The 23,439-nt window shown below is 34.5% G+C and overlaps 3 protein-coding genes across 3 annotated transcripts; 1 reads left to right on the top strand and 2 right to left on the bottom strand.

Annotated features, from left to right (window-relative positions):
• Positions 1–4,604: 4,604 nt before the first annotated feature.
• Positions 4,605–11,622, bottom strand: LOC110727054 (V-type proton ATPase subunit d2). Its single transcript, XM_021906592.1, has 10 exons — positions 11,222–11,622; positions 10,297–10,417; positions 9,120–9,227; positions 8,942–9,044; positions 8,485–8,565; positions 8,240–8,325; positions 7,950–8,009; positions 7,824–7,872; positions 5,244–5,378; positions 4,605–5,077 (listed from the first exon to the last, which is right to left on the bottom strand). The coding sequence occupies exons 1-10, from the start codon at positions 11,400–11,402 to the stop codon at positions 4,946–4,948; spliced, it is 1,056 nt and encodes a 351-aa protein (XP_021762284.1). The 5' UTR covers positions 11,403–11,622; the 3' UTR covers positions 4,605–4,945.
• A 1,253-nt stretch (positions 11,623–12,875) lies between these two features.
• LOC110727008 (zinc finger MYM-type protein 1-like) lies at positions 12,876–15,335 on the top strand. Its single transcript, XM_021906543.1, has one exon. The coding sequence runs from the start codon at positions 12,876–12,878 to the stop codon at positions 15,333–15,335; it is 2,460 nt and encodes an 819-aa protein (XP_021762235.1).
• Positions 15,336–17,111: 1,776 nt separating this feature from the next.
• LOC110727053 (asparagine--tRNA ligase, cytoplasmic 1-like) lies at positions 17,112–22,829 on the bottom strand. The gene is made up of 6 exons (XM_021906590.1): positions 22,174–22,829; positions 20,160–20,750; positions 19,075–19,325; positions 18,871–19,000; positions 17,800–17,858; positions 17,112–17,624 (listed from the first exon to the last, which is right to left on the bottom strand). The coding sequence occupies exons 1-6, from the start codon at positions 22,672–22,674 to the stop codon at positions 17,441–17,443; spliced, it is 1,716 nt and encodes a 571-aa protein (XP_021762282.1). The 5' UTR covers positions 22,675–22,829; the 3' UTR covers positions 17,112–17,440.
• Positions 22,830–23,439: the final 610 nt, after the last annotated feature.

The following is a 23,439-nucleotide window of genomic DNA, read 5'->3' as shown; positions in this document are numbered from 1 at the left end:
TACCCCACGGGACTCTTTGGAAATGCGGTCACTATAAGTCTATAGTACCTGTAACATTATAATACAATGCACAATACATCAAAACTTCCGTATTTATACAAAAATTTACATAAGAAACTGAGAAGTTGAAACAGAATATATGAGATAACTCACTTTCTTCTATCAGTGTAACCATTAACAACCCTCTGCAATTATAAGGAAAAAATAAGTAAAACCCAAATTGACAAATGGTATAATAACAAACTTAAGACACAAGGAGAACTTAACTGAGTGGTACACCATGGATGCTTCTTCCCGTATCAACTACAAGGACAACAACAATAAAACTATGTTACAACTCATACAGTCGTACACAAAGTAACAAACAACAACTAACGTAATTTCATAGATCATAACTTCATAATTTGACAGTATAACTAATTATCAATAGAAGAGCAGAGAATGAGTGACCTTGAGCTCCTCAGGAATCGCCCACTGAGACTCATTGCTAACTTTGTTATAGTAATACCTGGTAACGCGTTTTGTAATAGCCAATAAATATCAAAACTTTCATTTGTTTTATCAATTTTAAGATGCTGCAAAAAGTGACAAGAGTATGTTGATCAAATAACTCACTTTGTTCCATTAGAACTCACATACAGTTAGTAGTTGCTTCAGTCATCCTCTGTCATTGGAAAAGAACAGGATTAAAGTTTAAAGATGACACAAACTTATCGAAGCATGTTTTAGCTGTAAAATGAACTTGGGTAATCCAACAGCGTCTAGGTGATTTCTTCCGCCTAAGGAAGAAGCTAGTAGAGAATTGGATCACTAGAAACATTGTTGTGCAAGGGTATTGTATTAGAGGGTCGATAATAAACTATTGAAGGCTCAGTACAACATGTCTAACCAATAGAACAGGGAATATACAGGGTTGCAGAATCCATGTATATTCTGCTTCTCAGCAAATGGGCATAGCACGCATGGAATTCTAGGCATCTTAAAAAGTCAGGTAACTAACAATCAAGCAAGGCTTAGTATTAAACAGATAAGTACAGTTCAAAGTTCGTTTTTTACACCCTTTTCATGACAGGAAGTGTAAGGCTGAGATACTCCGTTCTTCCCTAGTAACGTACAATAATGTTACAAGGGACATAGCTTAAAAATTCATTCCTCAAGTAAATACAAAGTATATTATAGAATTGGTCAGTCATTATTTTATGACAAGGGATTTATACTTTTGTTGCCTGAATTCTTTTGGATAGAACAAAAGAATAAAAAAAAAGGAGCAAAGTATGTACAGAAGTGATAAAGAATGGTCGAAGGGACTTGATATAGTTCTCATTTTTTTCAATACAGTTTGATGCTTATTTTTATCATCTTTTCATGACAGGGAGTAGAAGGCGGAAATACTGCATTCTTCTGTAGTACTACGCACAATAATGTTTGACATTACATAAACTTGAACATTCTTCAGGTCACTACATAGTATATAGAGCTTATTATTCCTGATTCTCTGACAACAAAGGCTTAAAACTATCATTGCCTGAATTATTTTGGATAGACCAAAAGAAAAACAGAACAATGTATGCACAGAAGTAATAAAGAATGGCCAAATTAAGGGACTCAATAGTAGTACTTCTCTTCCCATTCATCAAACAAATGGCAACAAAAACAAAGATCAAACAAACAGTCCAAAACTGAGCTTTATATAAAACTAATCAAAAGAAAAAGCTTCAAGAATATACTATACACCTAGATGAAAGAGGAACAAATGAGACAACACCACAATATGAATGCATGATTAATCAGATATTTTGATAGAAGATACGTTATCTAACCCCACCTCAATAAAAGTCATCAGTTCAAACGGTTTCTTCCATGCAGTCTGCCTTACTTTCTTGTCGTAGTAAAATCTAAACCAAAACAATTAGTTGGTCACATTGAGACGATTGAGTAAACAAAAGCAATCCTAATCACAGTATTATAGCTAACGAAAACCACATACCTCCTTCCAATTTTGCTGGTGTCTCCTGACCATTTCGAGGAAAATCTTAGTGGATCAAAACCAGCAACCTAAAAGACAAGTTTATTAACTTTATATCTAATAATGAAATCTAAACTGTTAGGCTGCATTTACAAGACAATAGAACATGAAACATAACGAAGTTGGAGATTGTACCCTTTGCTCTACATGAACACAATTCCAAATGCTTCGCAAAAACATGTCACGCACTCGTTTCTGTTATGCAATTATTCAATCATTAGCTCGTAGTTGATATTGTATTAAGTGTATTTCTTGATCTTTTCAGGGTTGTAACAACCCTAAGCTGTCACAAGATGCACGTAGCTACCACATCGAACAAAGTAAAATTTCAGGACAAAAAACTCAAGTTCAAACAGAATATGTTCTACACAGAAAACAAGTACTACCTTAAGGTCCATGAGAAAAAGTAAGGTGTTACAGAATAATCCAGCTCAAAAACATTTTTTACTCTTCATATTGTCAATACTTTGCTGCAAAACATAAAAATTATTAGAAGCAATCAAAATTAGAGACATCACAAGACTAGCTCATTAGGAAAATTTGATTACAAATAAAAAAAAAGGATACTTTAAAAGAAGACTCTAATCAAGGAGAAAATTCACTTGATTCAGTTATGCAAATGTGTTAAGTTATTACTTGAGAATAATGTGATGTAATAGTACAAAAGAGGGGCAATGAGAGCAACAAAAGGAATAGTGATTTGTAATGATTTGTAACAAGAAACAAAAGGAAAAACATCTTGACGATCAAAATTAGACTCATCAAAATCTAACTTATTTTTACACATTGAAACTATTTTTGCTAATCTACTCGGTTGCACCAAAAAATAAAGAGGAAAAAAAAAAAAACCGGGCCTAACTTTGAAACATGCGACTATACAAAGGAGGCACAAAAGAGTGGAAAGACATTATCAAGAGAAGATCAAAGCTTAAGGTAAACATAAACATTGTTCCAAAAAAATAAAATAAAATTGATTACAAAATACTTAGTATTTTATTTCTTATTTTTTGACAAGTGTGACAATAAGAATTGACTAGTGTTTCAAAATTCGTTAACTACTTATCATCGAATTCAGGGATTAATTCAGTCTACAAAGTGCATCATAGAAAATCATTCGTAACAACAAATTCAAAGTCATGTAACCATAATTTTTTTTTTTTTAAAGTTTTTAAGTTTATGTTAGGATTAAATCTCGCAATGATACGTATCAACATAATCAAAGATCAATAACGACTCGTTAAACATTAATTAGATCATACTATCGAGAGCACGATTTAAGCAAGCTAGTTAAAAAAAAAAAAAATTACCTTATTTCCCATGTGAACTGCCCTAGCTCTCGTCTAGTTAAATTAATCCTTAATGTTATTCTTTGGAAAACGATGAAAGAAAGAAAAAAATAATAAGTTTACTTGATATGAATTTAGAAAGAGTTGCTAAAAATAAAACCCTATTATGAGAATATGAGATATTCTGATTTTCCTAATTTAATGTTTCATACGTACTAATTACTTCGTATTTCCTAAATTTTGATCCATTGTTAACTCCCGTCAAAAAAAACTTTGAAATTTCCAAATTTTCGGCTTAATCGTGTTTAAAGCCCGTGATAATATCATAATCATGGTAAAGTTTAGAATAAACCCGGTGCACAATAACTTATCGTGCATTCAATCATATTGTGCACCCAACCATCTAGTATATCATACGAAATATAATTATATCAGACGAAATGTGATTATATCGTTACAAAAGTTATTATATCATCTGAAAACTGATTATGTAAATGGATAATTCGAAAAGTGAATTTATCATTAAAAAAAAAGTATCAAACAGTAATTACATCATTCGAAAGATAATTATAGCATTCAAGAGATAATTATATCATCTCACTAAATTGTTTAAAATACGATTATATCATTCAAAATATGTCTCACGACAAGAAAATTACTACGTGTATCATCTACAAAAGTGATTATATCATCCAATATTATTTAAGACTATCAAATTTTGGGTCTATAATAATTTATTGTAGATCGGATCCATACAAGACCTGCTACATAATCATCACCATAAATGATTTATTGGATTGAGCAAAATGGGATGAATTGAAATGAAGCAAATTTAGAATCTCATTTGACTTTAGCCTTATATACACACTTTTTTTTTAATGATCAAAGTTACAGTGAAGAATGTTGAACATGTCAATATTTTAAGAATGGGGTTGTTTATGTAATGCAAACCATATTAATGTGAAATCTTATTAAAATCGTCTCAATAAATACAATAGAGTATCATAATATCATTGTGCAAAGTATAATTTTCAAAATTATATACATTAATTGATAAAGATATGCATTAGCAAGCATTATAAATGAAATTTGTTAAGTAAAATAAAATGGAGTACTATGATTAGGAGTAAGATACCCTAAGAGCAAATTTCTTTGGAGCTTCATGCGTAGTCTCATACTACTTCACATTTCCCAAAAGCAAAGGCTCATTTCAAGATTCAGTCCTTTCTAAGTGATGCAAATTTTCAAAATATAAGGTGTACAATGTAAAGAAAAACAAAGACAGTAAGCAATTGGCCTCTTTCAAAAGAATAAAGTTCACATTATGAAATTTAACATATGATACACTGAGACTCAATTCAGAGAATTTGATACTAGTTCCCCCAACAACAAAACGGGGATATCGAGCTCAAGTTTAGCTTCCATAAGATTGGAGTAGAAAATGCCTTATGAATAACATAATCATACAGGGAATAACGCTTTATTTCACCTTGTGCAGAATAAATATTGTATGCAACTGAATTCTACAATGAACGCGAAAGAAATGAGATGTACAAAGCACAAGCAACACGAGATTTATTCATGTATTTCCTGAAAATTCCACAAGGTTTCTTCATATTTGCTTGGACTGCAACTAGAATATGAAGACAACGCTGTCGTGCACTCTGGACTTCTGGTTTTGTGCCACACATTCTGATATCCACATGAGATTTCTAATCTCTTGCTCCCTCAACCTCATGTAAGCGAAGAAAACAGCGTAATGGAACTGCATCACATACAATCAAGACAGAAATTCCGGTAAATAATATTGAAGATGAAAATAAAATAGGGACAAAAGAAACTACCCCCAATGAACTACATAAATGCAAAGTTTTTGACATGCGATTTCAGTATGCCAAGCAAATATCACATGAAGTAAAATAGAAAAGGACCTGTTGTTCAAATGATAAGCATAGTCTCTTGACCTCCTCTTCATAGAATGCCTTGTCCAGCATCTGGCTTTCTCCGTAAGACATTTTAGAGAATATTGCCTGATATGGTGGATATTTTTCCATTACACCACGGACCTATACGATAGGACTAAGTCAGAACCAGGACAGATAAAAATGACTGCTACTAGAAGCTCCAAGCAGTGCAATCTACGAATTTCTTAATCAAAGCATGCATGCTATAGATGCACCACGTATTCTGCCACACATTTAAGACAAGCTGTCAAGCAGTAGAGCGCAACTATTTGAAAGAGTTAAGAAGTGAATATGAAGCAGATGATTTGGTCGTATATCCTCTAGAAAGATTAAGCAAAACAAAGCAGCTGGAGTTAAAAAAAAAAAAAAAAAAAAAAAAAAAAAAAAAAAAAAAAAAAAAAAAAAAATTTGTATCAAAATAATGAACAGGCCCATGTGTGCATGCACCCGCACAGACACACACACCCTACACCCTGAATAAAGACTCCACCTCCTAAAATGACCGGCATCAACGCTCTAAACACAGAATCATCAGCGAAATGAAATTTGATTTTCCTTGTTCAAGTCCTACCGAATTACAAACCATAAACCTAACAGGTCACTATCTGCCCAAGATCAAAGACTCCACAACTTACATAAACATACAACCACCTAAATATTTGCATCCAGCTTCCTTCCAATCTATCACTACAAGAGTGTAGCCAGAACAGGTCACTTTTAAGCACAATCGTTCATTCATGAAGTGCATTTAGGATTTCAGTAAGCTCTCGATTATTGGTTTTTAATCGATTATTGGATCCCATTGCCTGTTAATAAGAGCCACATACAGTTAGCCTTGACATTAGCAATTTATCATTCCATTCAGAGAAGTTAGCAGCAACAGGGGTACCAACAAGCCCCAGTGCCCCAGCCTCTTCTTAATTACTTTTGAAATATTTAAAACTCAAACTAATGTCAAGTGAACCACTGAACACTGAAATTAAAGCTCAAAGACAGCTACAAAATAAAGCGTGAAATTAGCTTGGCCAATACTTGGCTTGATTGCATGAAAAAAGTGAAGCAAACGGCAAAAACTCCAATTCGCTAAACAACCACTAAAAGTTCTTAGAAGGTTCCTGCAGCAACAAGTCCTCCCCCATCTCATAGCTTTAACTAAGCTCCAAAGATCATACCTCTTGCACGCATCTTATCCATATCCTACTTCATAGTTACTGCTAAATGCAAATTAGACCTCTTATTTCTGCCACCATCCAATAATTGTTCCCTCAAAAATCATTATCATCCACTTGAAGGCATCGTCTTCAAGCACAGCCTTAGGCTCCTAGGTCATTGTATTCCTCACCACAAAACTTTAACGATCCAACTAAACTTCATCAGCTTTTCCTCACAATGGAAAGAAAGAACCAGAGTTGAGCATGTTGTCCGAGTCAATAAACTAGTAAAGCGATGAGACAACAGTCAGCTATAATCTTTTGAGCTAGTAGTCCAAGTCATTTCAGTGATGGGTCAAGAGACAACAATAACCAGAGTTGCATTTCAGTTCAGAACCCTAGCATCAAGCTCACTAGAAAATCTTGTACTTCAAAATTTGCATTGTTCAAAACCTTTTTTTTTTTTTTTTTTTTTGGGGGGGGGGGGTTCTCCTGAGTATTCCAATAAACCAGAAGATGAAAAAATGAGGGGGGGGGGAAGAAAAAAAAAAGAATCATCTTCAATGCAGTTAACAAATATAATAAGGGTATGAATTAAGAAGCTTAGAGTCAATGGATAAAATATAGAGCAAAAACTGAAATATTGGCTAAAACATTCAGATGACGCAAACAAACATATCAAATGCATATAGATCATCATATCATTATTCTCATATAACTTGTCAGACACTCAGAAAACAGCATATAATTGATATGCCCCCTTCAGCAGGCTGAACTTACTGAGGCCTCACATAACACCTAACTCAAAAACTCTTTAAGAGTACCCCATAAAAAAAACACAAAAAGATCAAAAATAGTTTCCAGTAATTATTTAAATGATACTCCCTCCGTTCCCCAAATATTACGACATGTGGATGGGATACAGATTTTAAGAAGAGGAGAGAGATAGAGAGAAATAAAGATAGGGATCCATGAGATGATGAGAGAGAAAGAGAGAAAACATGTGCAGATAAAGAAATGTTGTAATATTAGTGAAACTTCCTAAAGTGGTAATTGTTGCAATATTTGTGGAACGAAGGAAGTATATCATACATTCATACTATCATAGAAGGAACTAGCAGGACTTAATGAAGCTTCATGACTCTATTTTATAGATAAGCTTTGTATTTCAAGTACAAGGATCTTGCTTTGCAATTTCTTGGGTTTACATATTCTGGGATGTATGGTCTTGTGCACCCTTATTTGCACATGTATGCACTACCAAATTATACTCGAGAGTTTAGCAGAAAAGATAAATACCCAATCCAACTGGCAGAAGATGGAAGGGGGTCGCAGACAAATCCCACCCTAACAACAAATCTAGTTTATATGATGAATTGCAGCAGCAATCTCATACCTGATCTACATCCTCACAAATAGCCAGCTCTTCATGTCCATAAGGATACCTGTAATGAACAAACACATCAGTCACAACAATAGATAGAAATCTTGAGAATGAGTCGAAAATCTTGAAGATGCTTACAAGAGACCAAAACTTGAGTACAGCTTCTTACGATCTTCCCTCGTAAGTTCAGTTCCAATACTGCAAATGTCAAGAAGTAACTACAGTCAATAATGTCAACCACTGCTAATTGAGCCTAAGGCCTAACAAGGTCAAAAATCTAAAGATAAATACAATTCCCACCCCACCCCCCCTCTTTATTTAGGAGGTTTTTGAGTTCTCGTTTTATAAAACTTACAAATATGACGTCATTATCAAATTATCATTATGCTTCACTTCTAGTATTAACATATAAATCATGGATTATGTACCTGTTAATTGTAATATTGACAGCTCTTCTATCAGCCTCAAAGGAAAGAAGATCAGACATAATCTCTCCAGTAGCCCCACCAAGAGACTGTATTATAAAGATCAAATTAGATGAGGACAAAATCAGATACAAAATAGAGAAGATGGAGGAGTGATGAATAGTGGGTGTGTGAGTCTTAGTAATATAAATCAGTGCTTAGTTTTTGGTGGTAAATAGGTTTCTTATAAAGAGACATTGCAATTTTACCTGACAAAAACGATAGAAATCCTCAAGATATGCTTTGTAAAGGGTGTTTCTCATAATCTCAATGTTCATATCATCCAAGTCCTAGCAGGGGCAACATAAGAAATTAAAATAGTAAGTTAATCACCTAAAAGATATTGCAATCAACAATAAAAGGTAAAATCAATTAAGGAAAGGTAACAAGTTAAGCAAAACAAACTGATATACCATCTTCCCATTTCTTTTCTTTTTTCCCACCTCCAAAACCAATCCATCCTATTTTCACTAGGTACAAGTAGTAATCATAAGCAATTCTGACAATACAATAAGTTCTTTTAATCAACACATAATCTCAAAGGAGAACTAACTAAACTAACAATATAATCTCACTAGAACATCATATCAGATTCCAAAAACAGAAAACAAAATTGATCGCTGAGAGAGAAACTGAACTGTAAAACAAAAATGTAATGCTGAGTACCTCAGATGTAATACACTCAGAGAAGTATGGAGCCAAAGGAGTATCAACAAGCACCAATCTATATAGATCCCTCATATTCTGAGCAACTGCAAGGGTAGCGATACTGACAAGAGAAAGGAAAATAAGCATTGTTTGCGAGGAAAACATAAAAGAATTAACTTAATAAGGGAGGCAGTACCTGTCAAACATGCCCAAGGGATGACATTTCTCCAACAGCTCTTGCACATCCCTCTCATGCAAGGTTCCAGTAACAATCAGAACAACATTATCGATCATGTGGCCATATCTGGAACAGCCAAAGAGTACAAGCAATTTATAAAGAGCGTGTCATAAAGAAAGTAAGTACCAGACTGTTACTTTTAATTTTAAAACCAGGTTCAGCTTATATTTGAAAAAGAGCTACAAGACATATTATTTGTTAGTTTGTCAAGAAAGAGTGCCCATTGCATGGAAGCCTGAAAGTTACTGGTCCTCTACGGTACAAAATTAGCTTCAGAGGGTCGTATAATATGATCTTAACAACCATGAGAGTAAGTCAAAAGGGTACCAAATTCATCTACAAAGGAGATTAAAAAGAAAATTCACATTAACAGGCCCCACAAATTTATCCCAAGCGAATCATGAATTTCTTCAAGAACTGGTCATGTAGTAGTACCTTTACAATTTCCCAAAAAAAAATCAAAAATTAAAAATGCAGAAGATAGCTACAAGCTTACAATGCATAAAATATGCAGATTATCACTAAGATGTAGAATAAAAGATACTCTTCAGTAAGATAAGAATACATGAAAATGTATGATGGATAAGGATTTGATAGAACAATTACACACAGTTAATAATGCAACACTACATGCAGCATCTCCTTGGACTATACACAATAAATATTCAGCATTAAAAGATTATATTATTCTCTTTTCTATTATTTTCATTTACATTGACGAAAGAAAGAAAAGCACATGAGAGAACAAACTTCAAATACATATGCAGATAAGAATTAAGAAATTTATAGTCCCATAATTAATCCTCAAGTAGCAGAAAATCCACAAATAAGAAGTGAAGAAACTAAACTCATAAGAATAGCTTTCATTTAAAATCTCATAAGCATCTCAAGAACATTCACCTAACTCATGTTAAAAAAAAAATTTAGAAACAATCAAGAAGAAAACAAAAGGTGCATCATGCCACCACATTCCACAAATACTGTTGACATGAAGAGTTGTGGGTCTTCAAATTTTAAAATGCAGAAAACTTGTCACAGATTTACGTTTATGTCTAATAAGAACTGATGCCAACACAAAATACAATCTAGGGCATAGTATTTAAATAGTTAAAAAAAATACGGTAACTACACTTACGTGATGTACTCTAAGAAGGTTGACAAGGGTTCTGTAGCCTGGCACAACATGTGCTTGTATTCATCGACCAGCTTCAGTGTGCATTTCTCCACAAGCGTAGTTGTGTGTAACGGAGAAGGTTCTATAGCCAAAATGAGCACCAAATATAACAATAAGCAACAAATATAAATCATATATGTAGCCATCTCCCTTTATCAAACATAAATAAAAATATAAAGTTAACTCCACCAAGCAAAATGCTCTACAGCAACAAGCCCTTAAATTAAAGTAACACCCTTTATAACTTTAAAGTAACACCCCAATGCACCCGCACAAAAGGATATTTTCATCGAGGCAGTAAGCTGAAACTTACAAGAAATTACGAGAAACCAAGTGAGATTGCAAGCTTGCCCGTTATTGAACTAGAACAAGATTTCACAATCCATTACAAGAGTTGAAACCTCCAATTGGGTATGTAAAAAGATTTATTCAACCATTAACAACTTGATGCCAAACATTTGATTGATTGGGGAAAAAGGCCTATAATTTACGATCTTTGTCACGCCTAGGAGGACAGGTAGCCAAAGATTAATCCCTTCACAAAAGGTTTTTTCATTTCCATGATCAGACATGCTTGGTTAGTTAATCATCTTGAAATGCACTCATTAATATATTCCTTAAGTACATTCTCCAGCAGAAAAGAAAATCGCAATTGCTAATAATTAATTAAACCCAATTAAACAAAATTTAGATTTTGTTTTTCATAAACAATTGAATGGCAGCAAACCAACAAAGTCAAGCATATAATTCCAAAATCAAAGAAATTCCAGAAAACTCAGATCAAACAAATCAAATCAAAATGTAATTCAATTGACTAAGCAAGAAATTCAACCAATATCACGAAAATTAAACCTGAAAAAATCACAATTAGAAAAAGAAATCATACCATTCTGAAGATACGGGCCATAATCAGTAGCAGAGAGATGCATCTTGATATCATCAAGAGTCTCGCACTGGCACAAATTGTTGTAATCAGCAGCAGTTAACAATCCAGATCTGTGACCTCTAACAATGGCTTCCAAGTATCCGCCATGAATGTTGAAGGTCATAGCTTCGAATCCATACATGTTGGCGGAAAATTGAGGGTTTTGGTAGGATAGATCGGGATGAAATTGGGGATTTTGATCAAGAACAGAGGAGAGAGAAAGATTGGGTGATTAGGGAGTTTGAAGAGGAAGTGACAGGTGCGCAAAACGTTGGAGATTTAGCAGAAGAGATTAATTGATGATGACGATGATGAATGATGTTGATGATAAGACAAATCGAGATTCTTTCAATGGAATGGTTGATTGGGTATAAGCCCAATCGAGTAGAGTTGTTCATGGACGAAATGACCCGCTAAGGTTGGTCTATTTGACCCACTTAAAATATGGGATTTTGATACTAGACATACAGATATTGGGTTGAGCACGGATCAAATATTTGATATTTGAAAATACAAGATTATTACGCAGGGGCGGAACTAGGGTGGGTTCAAGTGGGTTCATTGAACCCACTGATTTTTTTGAAAAAAATTTAAATTTTTTTTTTTTAAAAAAAAAAAAAAATCAAAATAGGTTTAAATAGAATATTTGTGTATTATATGGCAACAAGTAAAGTTGTAGCCCAGTGGTTATTTTTACCTCCCATCACACAAGAGGTTGTGGGTTCAAAACCCATAACTCACATTTTTTTTTTTTAATTTTGTTTCCTGAGCAGCTTTCCTGCTTCGTGCTTCCAGAGTTCGATTTCCTCTTCCTCATTCAGTCATTCCCCCAAATTGCAAAACCCTAACTTCTTCCTCCAATCCTCCTTCTCTTAATCTCTTCCCGTTCTTCCTCCTTCAGTCCTTCTCTTCCCGTTCTTCCTCCTTCTCTTCCCGGCGCAGCACGGCAGCAGACTAGCAGAGTCAGCAGAACACGGCGGCAGCGGCAGGCCGGCAGCGCACCAGCCACTCACCCAGACCCAGCGTCCCAGCCTCACAGAGTCACAGCCGTGTATGCCTGTATGGTGTATCGGTGTATGTAGGGGTAAGGCTATTTTCTGATTTTTTTTTTTTTTTGCAAATGTAATTTACTTCTCAATTTGGGGATTTTTTTTGCTAAAGCATTGAATACTTGAAAATTGAAATTCATATGCTAAATTCAATTGCTAATATACATTACGATTTACGAATTGCCAATTTTTTGTAAATTGTTGAAGTTTGGTTAATTGGTTATAATTATCTAATTTACTTCTCAAGTTCTCAATTTGGGGATTTTTTTGTATTTCGTATGCTATTTTCTGATTTTCATATGCTATGCTATTTTCTGCCTTTCGTTTCTGCCAATTCATATGCTATTTTCTGTATTTCGTTTCTGCCTTCTAGTTTTCATAATTTCATTTGCTATTTCGTTTTATGCCGTCTAGATTTCGTTTACTAATTGAGTAATTGACTGTAATCTTTAATTACGATAGTTTTAATTAGCCTTCTAGATATATCATTCATTCATTATTTCATTGATTTCATTCTGCATTTATCATGTGTGTGCAGCAGACTAGCAGCATATACCTATTATACCATGAGTTTAGAGTCATTTTGGAAACGTGCCGGGAAGTCACAAAAGTCTTCAACTTGTTCTTCACCTAGTTCAAGGGATCCTCCAATAGAAGAACATGTGTCTCCTAATGATGATGAGGTTCCTATTGCTGCAACAATTCCACCACCTGAGAACACTAATACTACTGTTGACTCCGATGATACTCGCATTTATGATGTTGATCTTCTTCCACATGACCCTGGAAAAAGAATTCCAGTTATGGAGTATCCTCCTAATGATCGAGATGCCGTAAGGAGAGGCTATATTACAAAGAAACGTTGTGATCCACGCACACATAATTTTCCTCAAAGAAAAGTTGGAGGTATGCGCCGTTTTAATGTTACTTGGTTTGATAAATATGAGTGGCTTGAATATAGTGTTGAGAAAGATGCGGCTTTTTGTTTTGTGTGCTATTTGTTCACTGATAAAGTTGATTATTCTTTGGCTGTTAATGATTCCTTTATTAAAGGGGGATTTAGAGGATGGAATAAGACTGGTAGATTTGATGTTCATGTGGGTGGTATTGGTAGTTTCCATAATCAGGCTAATGAGAAATATAGTATGTTTATCAACCCAAAGACATCAGTTGCTGAATCTCTTTGCACTTATTCTAAGGAAGCTAAACTACAATACAAATCTCGCTTGACTTATTCATTGAAATGTATTAGATTTCTTTTAAATCAAGGTTTAGCTTGTCGTGGGCATAATGAAAGTGAAGAATCTTGGAATAGGGGTAATTTTCTTGCACTCTTAACATGGTTTTCAGAAAATAATAGTGAGGTAGCAAAGGTTGTTCTAGGTAATGCCCCGGGAAATAATCGAATGACTAGTCCTTTAATTCAAAAAGAACTTATTAATTGTTGTGCCAAAGAAACCACTAGACTTCTTATTGATGATATTGGGGATGACTATTTTGGAATACTGGCTGATGAATCTAGTGATGTATCTCAAAAGGAACAAATGGCCCTTTGCTTGCGTTATGTCAATAATAAAGGGAAGATAAATGAGAGGTTTCTTGGAATTGTACATGTTAAGGATACTACTGCTTTGTCACTAAAGAGTGCAATTGAGTCTTTGCTTATGGAATATTCATTGAGTTTGTCTAGAGTTCGTGGACAAGGTTATGACGGTGCTAGTAATATGAGGGGGGAGATAAATGGTCTCAAGACTTTGATCATGAATGAAACAAAACAAGCCTATTATATTCATTGTTTTGCTCACCAACTTCAATTAACCCTTGTTGCTGTTGCTAAGGATAATGATGATTGTATTTGGTTGTTTGATCAACTTGCTATTTTGTTGAATATTATTGGTGTTTCTTGTAAGCGAAGGGAAATGATAAGAGAAATACAATCTCAACATATTCTACAAGCATTAGAACTAGGAGAAATTGAAAGTGGGCAAGGTTTAAACCAAGAACATGGCTTAGGTAGGCCTGGTGATACTAGGTGGGGATCACATTACAAAACTGTTTCAAATGTTACCGCATTGTATGCTACTATTGTTAAAGTTCTTGAGAAGATTGGATCAAATAAGATTTATAAGGATGATCGCGTGAAGGCTATCACTGTCATGTCTACATTTGAATCATTTGAATTTGTATTTATGATACATTTGATGTCCGAAATATTTGGGATTACTGATAAATTGTGTCAAGCTCTGCAAAAGGGGGACCAAGATATTGTTAAGGCCATGACATATGTTAAATTGACTAAGGAGGGATTACAACAAATGAGGGACCATGGGTGGGAAGACTTTTTACATCTTGTGGTTTGTTTTTGTGTTAAACATGATGTAGAAGTTCCTACTATGGATGATATGTATGTTCCTCGTGGAAGGTCAAGACGCTTCTTTGCCAAAGTTTCAAATCTTCATCGATTTCGGGTAGAAATGTTTATAAGTGTTATTGATTTACAACTCCAAGAGCTCAATAGTAGATTTGATGAAGAAAATATGGAGTTACTTATTTGTGTGTCATGCTTAAACCCGATCAATTCATTTGCGGCATTTGATATGCAAAAGTTGTTGAGACTTGCTGAGTTATATCCCAAAGAGTTTCCAACTAATGATATGACGATGACTGCACTTCGTCATGAGCTTCAATTTTATATTAATGATGTGCGCCAAGATGCAAGGTTTGGAGACTTGAAGGGTATTCATGAGCTTTCTATGATGCTTGTTGAAACAAATAAGCATACTACTTACAACTTAGTTTACTTGCTTATAAGACTAGCATTGATCCTTCCGGTTGCAACTGCAAGCGTGGAACGAGTGTTTTCCTCAATGACATACGTAAAAAATAAGTTGCGAAATAGTATGGGTGATCAACTATTGAATGATAATTTAGTCACTTTTCTTGAAAGAGATTTATTTTCAAGAGTTAGTGATGATGATGTATTGGAACGCTTCCAAAGTATGAAGACTCGAAGAATGCTTCTGTAGTCTTTTTTTTTTTTTTTCATTTTTCTATGTGTAATCTATTTGTAATCCATAGTTTGAAATTATTTATGTACTGAATATTTAATTATTGTATTTTTATTCCTTTGTTAATTATGATTTCAAATTTCGGAAGTTTCGAACCCACACTTCGAAAATCCTGGTGACGCCACTGTTATTACGAGTATCTGATATTTGAAATTTTTTTGAATTTTCTTTAAAAAAAATGTAAATAACACCTAAATTTTTGTATATAGGGGTTGGATATCCCTTATTCAAAATCAGAAATTCGAAATATTTTGCATATATTTTGAATATCAAAAATTCAAAAATGGATATTTGAATAGGTATTTGATATCCTAAAATTTTGGATTTGATATTCTAAATTATCGGATTGGATGCGAATTGAATCTTCAAACATTCAGATAGTTTTGTGCCACAGTAGACAACTTATTTGAGAGGAGGGGGAGAATCAAAGAGTAGGTCTAACCAAAGTTAGGCACGAGTCGGATGGTGAAAGACCACATGTTATGTCGGTGTGGCTCATGCTAAAGTGAGACGTGCCTAGAACGCCAAGAAAAAGTCACGATGGGCCTAATACGTCTAACTAGTGTCTATCTTTGCCAAACAAAGTTGTGCATGGCTTGACCCACATGTGTTCGAGAGCCCCCATGATAATAATAATAATATGTTTGTATGTTTTTGTAAATTGGTCAAGACTCATAATTCGTGTTCATTTTGGATCGTGCCTAATTTTGATAATGATGTTCATACGTAATCCATGACCCACTGGCGTGTCTCTCATGTTGTATTGAGCTTGAGCCAATTATTTAACCTACTATAAGTCTATAATTACCGTAATTACTCTTTTTCCTGATCAACAAATGGAGGAAAGGATATATCCTTTTACAATTAATACAATACCTACAGTAAATATAAATCTTAGTGGAGCTTCTTCTTTTATCAGTTGTTTGTTTCCATGCAAAATTCTTTGGTTTGTGTTGCCCATCTTTTTCACTTCTCTTCGATTGTGATACACCGATATTATGAATTTATGATAATGTTTGTCCACAAGGTTGCTTTCAGCTTCACTTTATCACTTATCACTACCCTTGTACTCAAATAAAACATCACTCTTTTCAAATTCGAGTTCATAGCCAGGATGCAAATCTCTCCACTTTGTATTGTGTTTGATCAACAATCGTTGGTGAGGGTACGTCAGTCATTATCGCTTTGTATTTTGCGAGTACTTAATCTTAGTTGCTGCCTCAACAATCGTGAAAGATTCTTAACCTGAGTCAAAGCAATGATCAGATATACTTTTGTTGTATTACAGAATAACTGATAGTTTGCCTCTGAAATGGATAGAGTAGAGCCCTCTCAGCCCAACCTCCTTCAATTAACAAACTGGCATCCGTTAAATAAATTATAATACTCTCTCCGCCCGAGGTCATCTGCAACAAAGGACAATATTTCGGAGTCCTAGGCAAAACTTTTAGGGGAGTTTTAATTGAGTTTTGATGGGTTTAATTAAGGTTGAAAATGGAAGGAAAAGGAGCGGTCCCACTTAATTTTGTTTTGAGTGAGTTTTACTTAGTGGGTAATAGGTGGTGGAGGGGACCACTAAGCAAAAAAGTGGATAATTAATAGTTAAATACTACCCAAAAAGGAAAGAAAAAAATTTGTTGCAAATAATATAAAGCACCCATTTTAGGTAAATGTTGCAGATAATTGCGGGCGGAGGGAGTACTTGTGATAACAAGATCAATGTGCAGAATTACGTTTTTTTTTTTTTTTTTAATGAAGTTGAAGACATTGATCCTCATATCTGTGTAGTATTTAAAATTGTGCAAAAGGGCTTATGAAACAAGCAATAAGGAAAAGAGAGAAAATTCCAAAATTGTAGATATATGAAGAGAAAAAAAATACAGAAGATCAACTTCAAGATCATCATCACAAATCTCATTAACATAGATCAAGGAGTTCTGCTTTTCTATTTTTCCTTGTAATTAAGCAAGGATAAATAAAAAAAAAAAAAAAAAAAATCACAATTGTAAGCCATTTTGGTAAACAGGCAAATGTAAGTACTAACAAAAGTGTGATCAGTCTGCCTATAAATCTGCCCTCCCTGGGTAACGCGGGAAAGGAATGACATCTCTGATGTTATCAATGCCAGTGGCAAAAAGAATCAACCTCTCAAATCCCAAACCAAATCCACAATGTTTTACTGTGCCATATCGCCTGAGGTCAAGGTACCACTCGTATGTCTCCAATGGCAATCCCATATCAACAATCCTGCATGAAATGGAGCATTTTTGAGGATCTAATAGTTTTTCTTTCTAGCCTTGACCATTTAAGGCCAAAATCAAACCAAAAGCATGAGGATAATCAAGATCAAAGTCCTCCAAAATTAACAGCACAAACCCATATTATAAAAATAAAAATAAAATAAAAAAAAAAAAAATCCTACCTCTTACAAAGAACATCATAACGTTCCTCTCTCTGGCTTCCTCCAACCAGCTCACCAACCTGAAAAATACAAACCAACAGATAATAAACATCTTAAAACCCATAATAACATATATTGCTCTCATATACTGGCCTTTGAGTGAATTGGCTGCCGCAAATATAACCACCAATTTTACAATAAACAAAGTGCTCACTTTGCCCAGCATCAATAGTCACTTGTACTGTTTAAAGAGGTCTGGAAAATTGTCACATTTCCCAATAGATACTCGTATACATTTTGCATAGATTTTGAAACATAACCCAGTACCTCATGGCCCAATCTCTTAACCTGATTTTTACTCAACTGGTATATTTTTACTAATTAATTTGATTTTTAATGATTCACAAGGATCTTCTCTTCCTAAATTCAATAATTAAAATTGCATATTTCTAATAGAGAATATTCTAATAAAACCTTCACTAATACTCATCAAAACAAATTTGCTGAGTACTAAGCTTATCTTCACTAAACTAAATTTAAAACCTGAAGAAACGGCGCAAGTAGTGGAAAGGATGGGGAGAAGACAGCTATTATAAAGGGCATTTTTGTGAAATCAAATGAATCGTTAACTTGCGGCTACATGACTAGGGGTGTAATGAGCCTAGCTAGGTTGTGATCAATTACTCAAAGTTTTTTAATGCTGAGCACAATAAAGCTCAACTTGAGAAGCTTGTGAACAAGCCCAAAACAAATGTTTTTTTTTTTAACTACATTATTCAACATATAATGACATCTATATGAAAACAGTAGTTAACATTTAAACAAATAGCAAAAAAGTAGATGTTGTAATTTTTGAACTCAAGTTTAGTTTTGTGGTAAGATGACCTTTGAAATTTTAAGCTTGAAAAAATTGATAATCGGTTGGTTCAAATGCAAGAGTAACAAACTAAACAACTTGCTCGATTAACACCCCCATAAAGTAACTATAATCCTGAAAGAAATGACTAAAATAGGACAGCAGTTTTTTTTCCAGCAGAAAATCTCATCTTGGTGGAGAAGCAAACAATAATATAGCAAAGATCAGAATCCTACCTTTGGTACGAGCACATCCATTGCAGCAACAGTTTTCCCATCATCATTGAGCCTCATATAAAATGCTTTAATATCTTTTGGGTAGTCATATACTATAACTGGCTTCTTGAATAAGACCTCACTCAAGTATCTGCAGAGTAAGATTAACTATAATATCAACCTTCGCACCATCAAGAGAATTCACACAAACAGAGATTAACATACCTTTCATGCTCAGTTGCTAAATCAATCCCCCATTCAACTTTATTCTCAAATTTCTTATCTGTAACTTCCTGGAGCTTCTTCACTGCATCTGTATAAGTAATTCTCACAAAAGGAGTTGAAGCAACCATTTTCAAACGATCAATTGCAGTCTTGTCTACAAATTTCACCATCAATTCCATATCATCAAGGCACTTGTCAAGTAACCGCTGAGAAACAAATTGTACATATGCCTCTGCAAGGTTCATATCATCCTGGGAGAGAATGCAACCACTAATAAGTTCAATGTTATTAGAATCTTTTGTGAAATCTTACATATAACATTGCATGCAGAGTTCATGGATAGCAGATAATTAAAAAAAAATAAAAAATACACATAACATTCACAATCCTTACACTAAATTTAAAGATTAAGAAAATAAAGAAATGAAAAAAAAATGAAAAAAGTGAAGTAGTGCAGTGCAGATTCAATGAGTACTGCAGCTTAAATTCAAAATCAAGGGTTCGTTTGGTATCATTGTAGTTTCCTGGTTTTTGGTTTTTTGTTTTTTAAAATCATAATGAATCAAAAATTGGTCAAATTTATTAAAATCATGATCATTTTGAAAACTGACAACAAAAAAGTGGAAACACTTTTTTGTTTCCTGTTTTAGTTTTTTCCTGTTTTTGGTTTTTTGTTACTGAAAAACAAAAAACGATGCCAAATAAGCCCAATTAAAGAATTAAAAACTAGTGAGTATCAACATGACTTAAGGAGTCACACTTGAGAAAAATTATAATAAACAAAAGAAAGTCGATTTCATGTTATACACGTGCACAAATCAGGAACAACTACAAGAGATCTAGCATTTCATACATGCAGACTTAGCCATGATGAATAATTAATCAACCAGTAGAACATAAATAAATTATGGCAGGCATGTCTATCACAAATCATCATCATCATCTTGAGTTTCAATAAAACCAAGGTTTTGCTCTAAAAATAGATAAAACCAAGGTTTTGCTCAATTGAACAAAACAAATCTAATCATGACATACAATATTCATGGACATGCACTAAATTCCGAAAAGGAAAAGAAGGAAAGTACCTCAAGATCTGCAAATGCCATTTCTGGCTCCAACATCCAAAACTCAGCAAGATGCCTGGAAGTATGAGAGTTCTCAGCACGAAATGTCGGCCCAAATGTGTAAACACTGCCAAGGGCACATGCAAAAGATTCAGCTTGCAGTTGTCCTGAAACTGTCAAGAATGCCTGACGAGCAAAGAAATCTTGAGAATAATCTATTTTCCCATCTTTTTGGGGAAGCCCAGGTTTAAGGTTAGCTCTCTCTTCCAACTTGGCAAGATCCTCTTTAGCTTTAGATAATACTGTAACAGCAGCCTTAATTTTCTCTTTGCTTGCCTTGTCTTCCTTAAGTTTCTTAACAGCATCCCCTTTCTCCTGAACAACAAGCTTTGCTGCTTCAATGTCAGCTTCTGACGGAGGTGGGTTCTCCTTCAACTCTTTCTCCACTCTTTCTGCTTCGTTAATCAATGTTGTGACTTGAAACATCTCACCTGCACCCTCACAATCACTAGTAGTGATGATGGGTGTGTGTAGGTACAGAAAACCATGTTCTTGTAAGAACACATGAGTTGCATATGCAAGTTCATTGCGAATTCTACTAACAGCAGATATCTGTTACAAAGAAATGGCCATGTCATTAGAATCACTCACTAAGAACTCCTTGGTCTATTGCTAAACAAACAAAGTAAGAAATATTTCCAGACAATTTTTTCACAAATATTTTTCATCCGGAAAAAATTAGTCAGCCATATACAGGAACGTTAAACCTGCTATAAACTGAGACATCACTACGATCATTCTTTTATTTTTAAACCCCTTTTAGTTTTACTCTGTTTTTTCCAACAAAGTAGTCATACCACTTAACAAATTTGTTTGCTCCTCATACTTTTGTAAAAAGTTCTGCCAATCTAGTTTAAACCAAAGATTGTGATTGTAATACACAAGTATGCTTGCAATTTCGCAACAAAAAAATAACCACAAATGCAAAGCATTCACCAGATTGCATAACCCTAATAAAGGTCCATCAATCACAATTCAAATGCAAAGCTAACCCATCATATTTCCTTCAAAATGAAAATAAGTAAAACTCTATCGAATACTATCATTCTCATAATTTCATCAGATAAAAGAACATACAAACTATCAATAACATAAAATCCACATTCACTAATTATTATTTAGAACAGCTAGAAAAACACCCAGCTCAGAATACAGCTTTCAAATTAAGTTCCGAATCAATTAATGCAGCAGCTAAAGGGAGTGGCAACACCCTGCGCAAAACACTCAGTGACCCGTCGAATGTTATGTCATAAGCAAATGAGCAAATCATTCCAAAAAAAAAATATACAATAACATAAAATCCACATTCACTGGTTCTGTTTATAACATCCTGAAAAAAACACCCAGTGCAAAATATAGCTTTAAAATTAAGTTCTGAATCAATCAATGCAGCTAAAGGGAGTGGCAATGCCCTATGCAAAACACTCAGAGACCCATCCAATGTTATGCCATAAGCAAATGTGCAAATCATTCCAAAAAAAATCAAATAATACAATAACATAAATCCACATTCACAGGTTCTGTTTATAACATCTTAAAAAACAGCCAGCTCAAAATATGGTTTCAATTTAAATTCCGAATCAATCAATGCAGCGAAAGGGGTACTGATGCCCTACGCAATACACTCAGTGACTCGTCGAATGTTATGCCAAAAGCAAATGTGCAAAACATTCCAAAAGATACAAATTATACACAATAACATAAAATCCACATTCACTGATTTGTTTATAACATCCCGAAAAACACCCAGCGCAATATAAAGATTTAAAATTAAGTTCCGAATCAATCAATGCATTAAAAGGCGGTGCCGATGCCCTACGCAAAACACTCAGTGACTCATCCAATGTTATGTCCGAAGCAAATGTGCAAATCACTCCCACAAAAACAAAACAAAATTCAACAGGACCCACCAAACAAACACCAACAAAAAATGCAATAAACAAACAAACATACACATAGATAAATAAAACATTACCAAATTAGTCCTCGGCCGGAGATGAAGACGATCCCTTAAAAACTCGAGAGTAAGCCGAGTCTTGGGCAAAGGATAAGTAGCAGGATCAGCAGGACCCAACTCCAATACCTTATCAACCTTAAGCTCAATCTTCTGCCGGGTACCTTCCGGCGGGGTCTTAAGCGTACCCGAAAGCGAAACCGAGGTACCAGTATGAACAAGGCGGGTCAAATCGTAAACAGAAGCATCAACCATAACTTGTAGATTAGCAGAGCAAGAACCATCAGTGATCTCGAGGAAGGCGAAGGTGTTGTGGCCTTGCATTCTTCCGGTGCGAACCCAGCCGCCGACGATGACGGTTTGGCCGGCGAGGGAGGCGCCGCCGTCGGGGCGGCTGAGGATGTTGGCGATTGGGACGCGTTTGGAGAAGCGAGCGAGGGGAAGGGAGGATGTGGGGGTGTCGGAAATGATTGTTTTGGACATTTCGGATGTTGGTGGAGGTGGGGTGGAATCGTCCGCCATTGTTGGAGGAGAGAGAGTGGAGAGAGAAGGAGAGGGAGATTGGAGATTTGGGTGTGGCGAATGAGTTAGTGAAAGTGGAGTATACTGTCCTAAATAAAACCCTAAATTTTGATGGGAAGGTTGTTATTTTTGACGATTGGAATTGGAAGAAATGAAAAATAGATGCAAGATGCTTATTGTACTGTGAAAGATTGGTCCTAGACACGTAAGAAAACGAATGAGTATCCCGTCCATAAAAAAAATACTACGTAGATATAATAAAAAGCCCAATTCAATTTTTTTTAAGTGAAATGTTTTTATCGGAATGTTTGTCAATTTAAAATATTGACTAATAATATTTTATTTTTTTTTTGAAACAATTGACTAATAACATTTTTAATTATCAGTAATAATTGAACATTAATAAAATATTCACTGAGATAGTTATAAGTACCAACAAGATTATACTTTTCTTATATATAAATCACTACCACTAGTCAAATTAAATAAAGTGAATAGTACAAAATGTCAAACTTTTCACTTAAAAAACTAGAGGGAGTAGCGAATAGTATTTTCATTTTAGAAAGTGTTGTATTTATAAAAAAAAAAAAATTTAAAAAAAAAAGTCGTGTAAGGTTCCTTGGTTTTGAAGTGATGACAAATAACTAAGCTGATTGTCGCCTATATTGGTATTATCAACTCTTTCCCATGTGTATAGTAGTAATAGCTAGTCCAAGTACTTAAAAGAATGATAGCTGTGAGGAGGGTGTGCCCATCGTTGGGAGT

This window comes from Chenopodium quinoa, unplaced genomic scaffold (genome assembly GCF_001683475.1).
Source record: "Chenopodium quinoa cultivar QQ74 unplaced genomic scaffold, ASM168347v1, whole genome shotgun sequence".
NCBI classification, from domain to species: Eukaryota; Viridiplantae; Streptophyta; class Magnoliopsida; order Caryophyllales; family Amaranthaceae; genus Chenopodium; species Chenopodium quinoa.
The sequence above is the reverse complement of the archived record's forward strand: the minus strand, read 5'-3'. Positions and strand labels throughout refer to the sequence as shown.

What these genes read in the sequence shown, in the direction of transcription:
- LOC110727054 (XM_021906592.1), bottom strand. Translation starts at nt 11,402, where the DNA reads ATGTATGGATTCGAAGCTATGACCTTCAACATTCATGGCGGATACTTG. An exon ending in CTGAGTGTATTACATCTGAG is followed by an intron (nt 8,566 to 8,941) that starts GTACTCAGCATT and finishes TGCCCCTGCTAG; the next exon opens with GACTTGGATGATATGAACAT. An exon ending in TTTGTGAGGATGTAGATCAG is followed by an intron (nt 5,379 to 7,823) that starts GTATGAGATTGC and finishes CCTATCGTATAG; the next exon opens with GTCCGTGGTGTAATGGAAAA.
- LOC110727008 (XM_021906543.1), top strand. Translation starts at nt 12,876, where the DNA reads ATGAGTTTAGAGTCATTTTGGAAACGTGCCGGGAAGTCACAAAAGTCT.
- LOC110727053 (XM_021906590.1), bottom strand. Translation starts at nt 22,674, where the DNA reads ATGGCGGACGATTCCACCCCACCTCCACCAACATCCGAAATGTCCAAA. An exon ending in TGGCATTTGCAGATCTTGAG is followed by an intron (nt 19,326 to 20,159) that starts GTACTTTCCTTC and finishes ATTCTCTCCCAG; the next exon opens with GATGATATGAACCTTGCAGA. An exon ending in TGGATGTGCTCGTACCAAAG is followed by an intron (nt 17,859 to 18,870) that starts GTAGGATTCTGA and finishes TGTATTTTTCAG; the next exon opens with GTTGGTGAGCTGGTTGGAGG.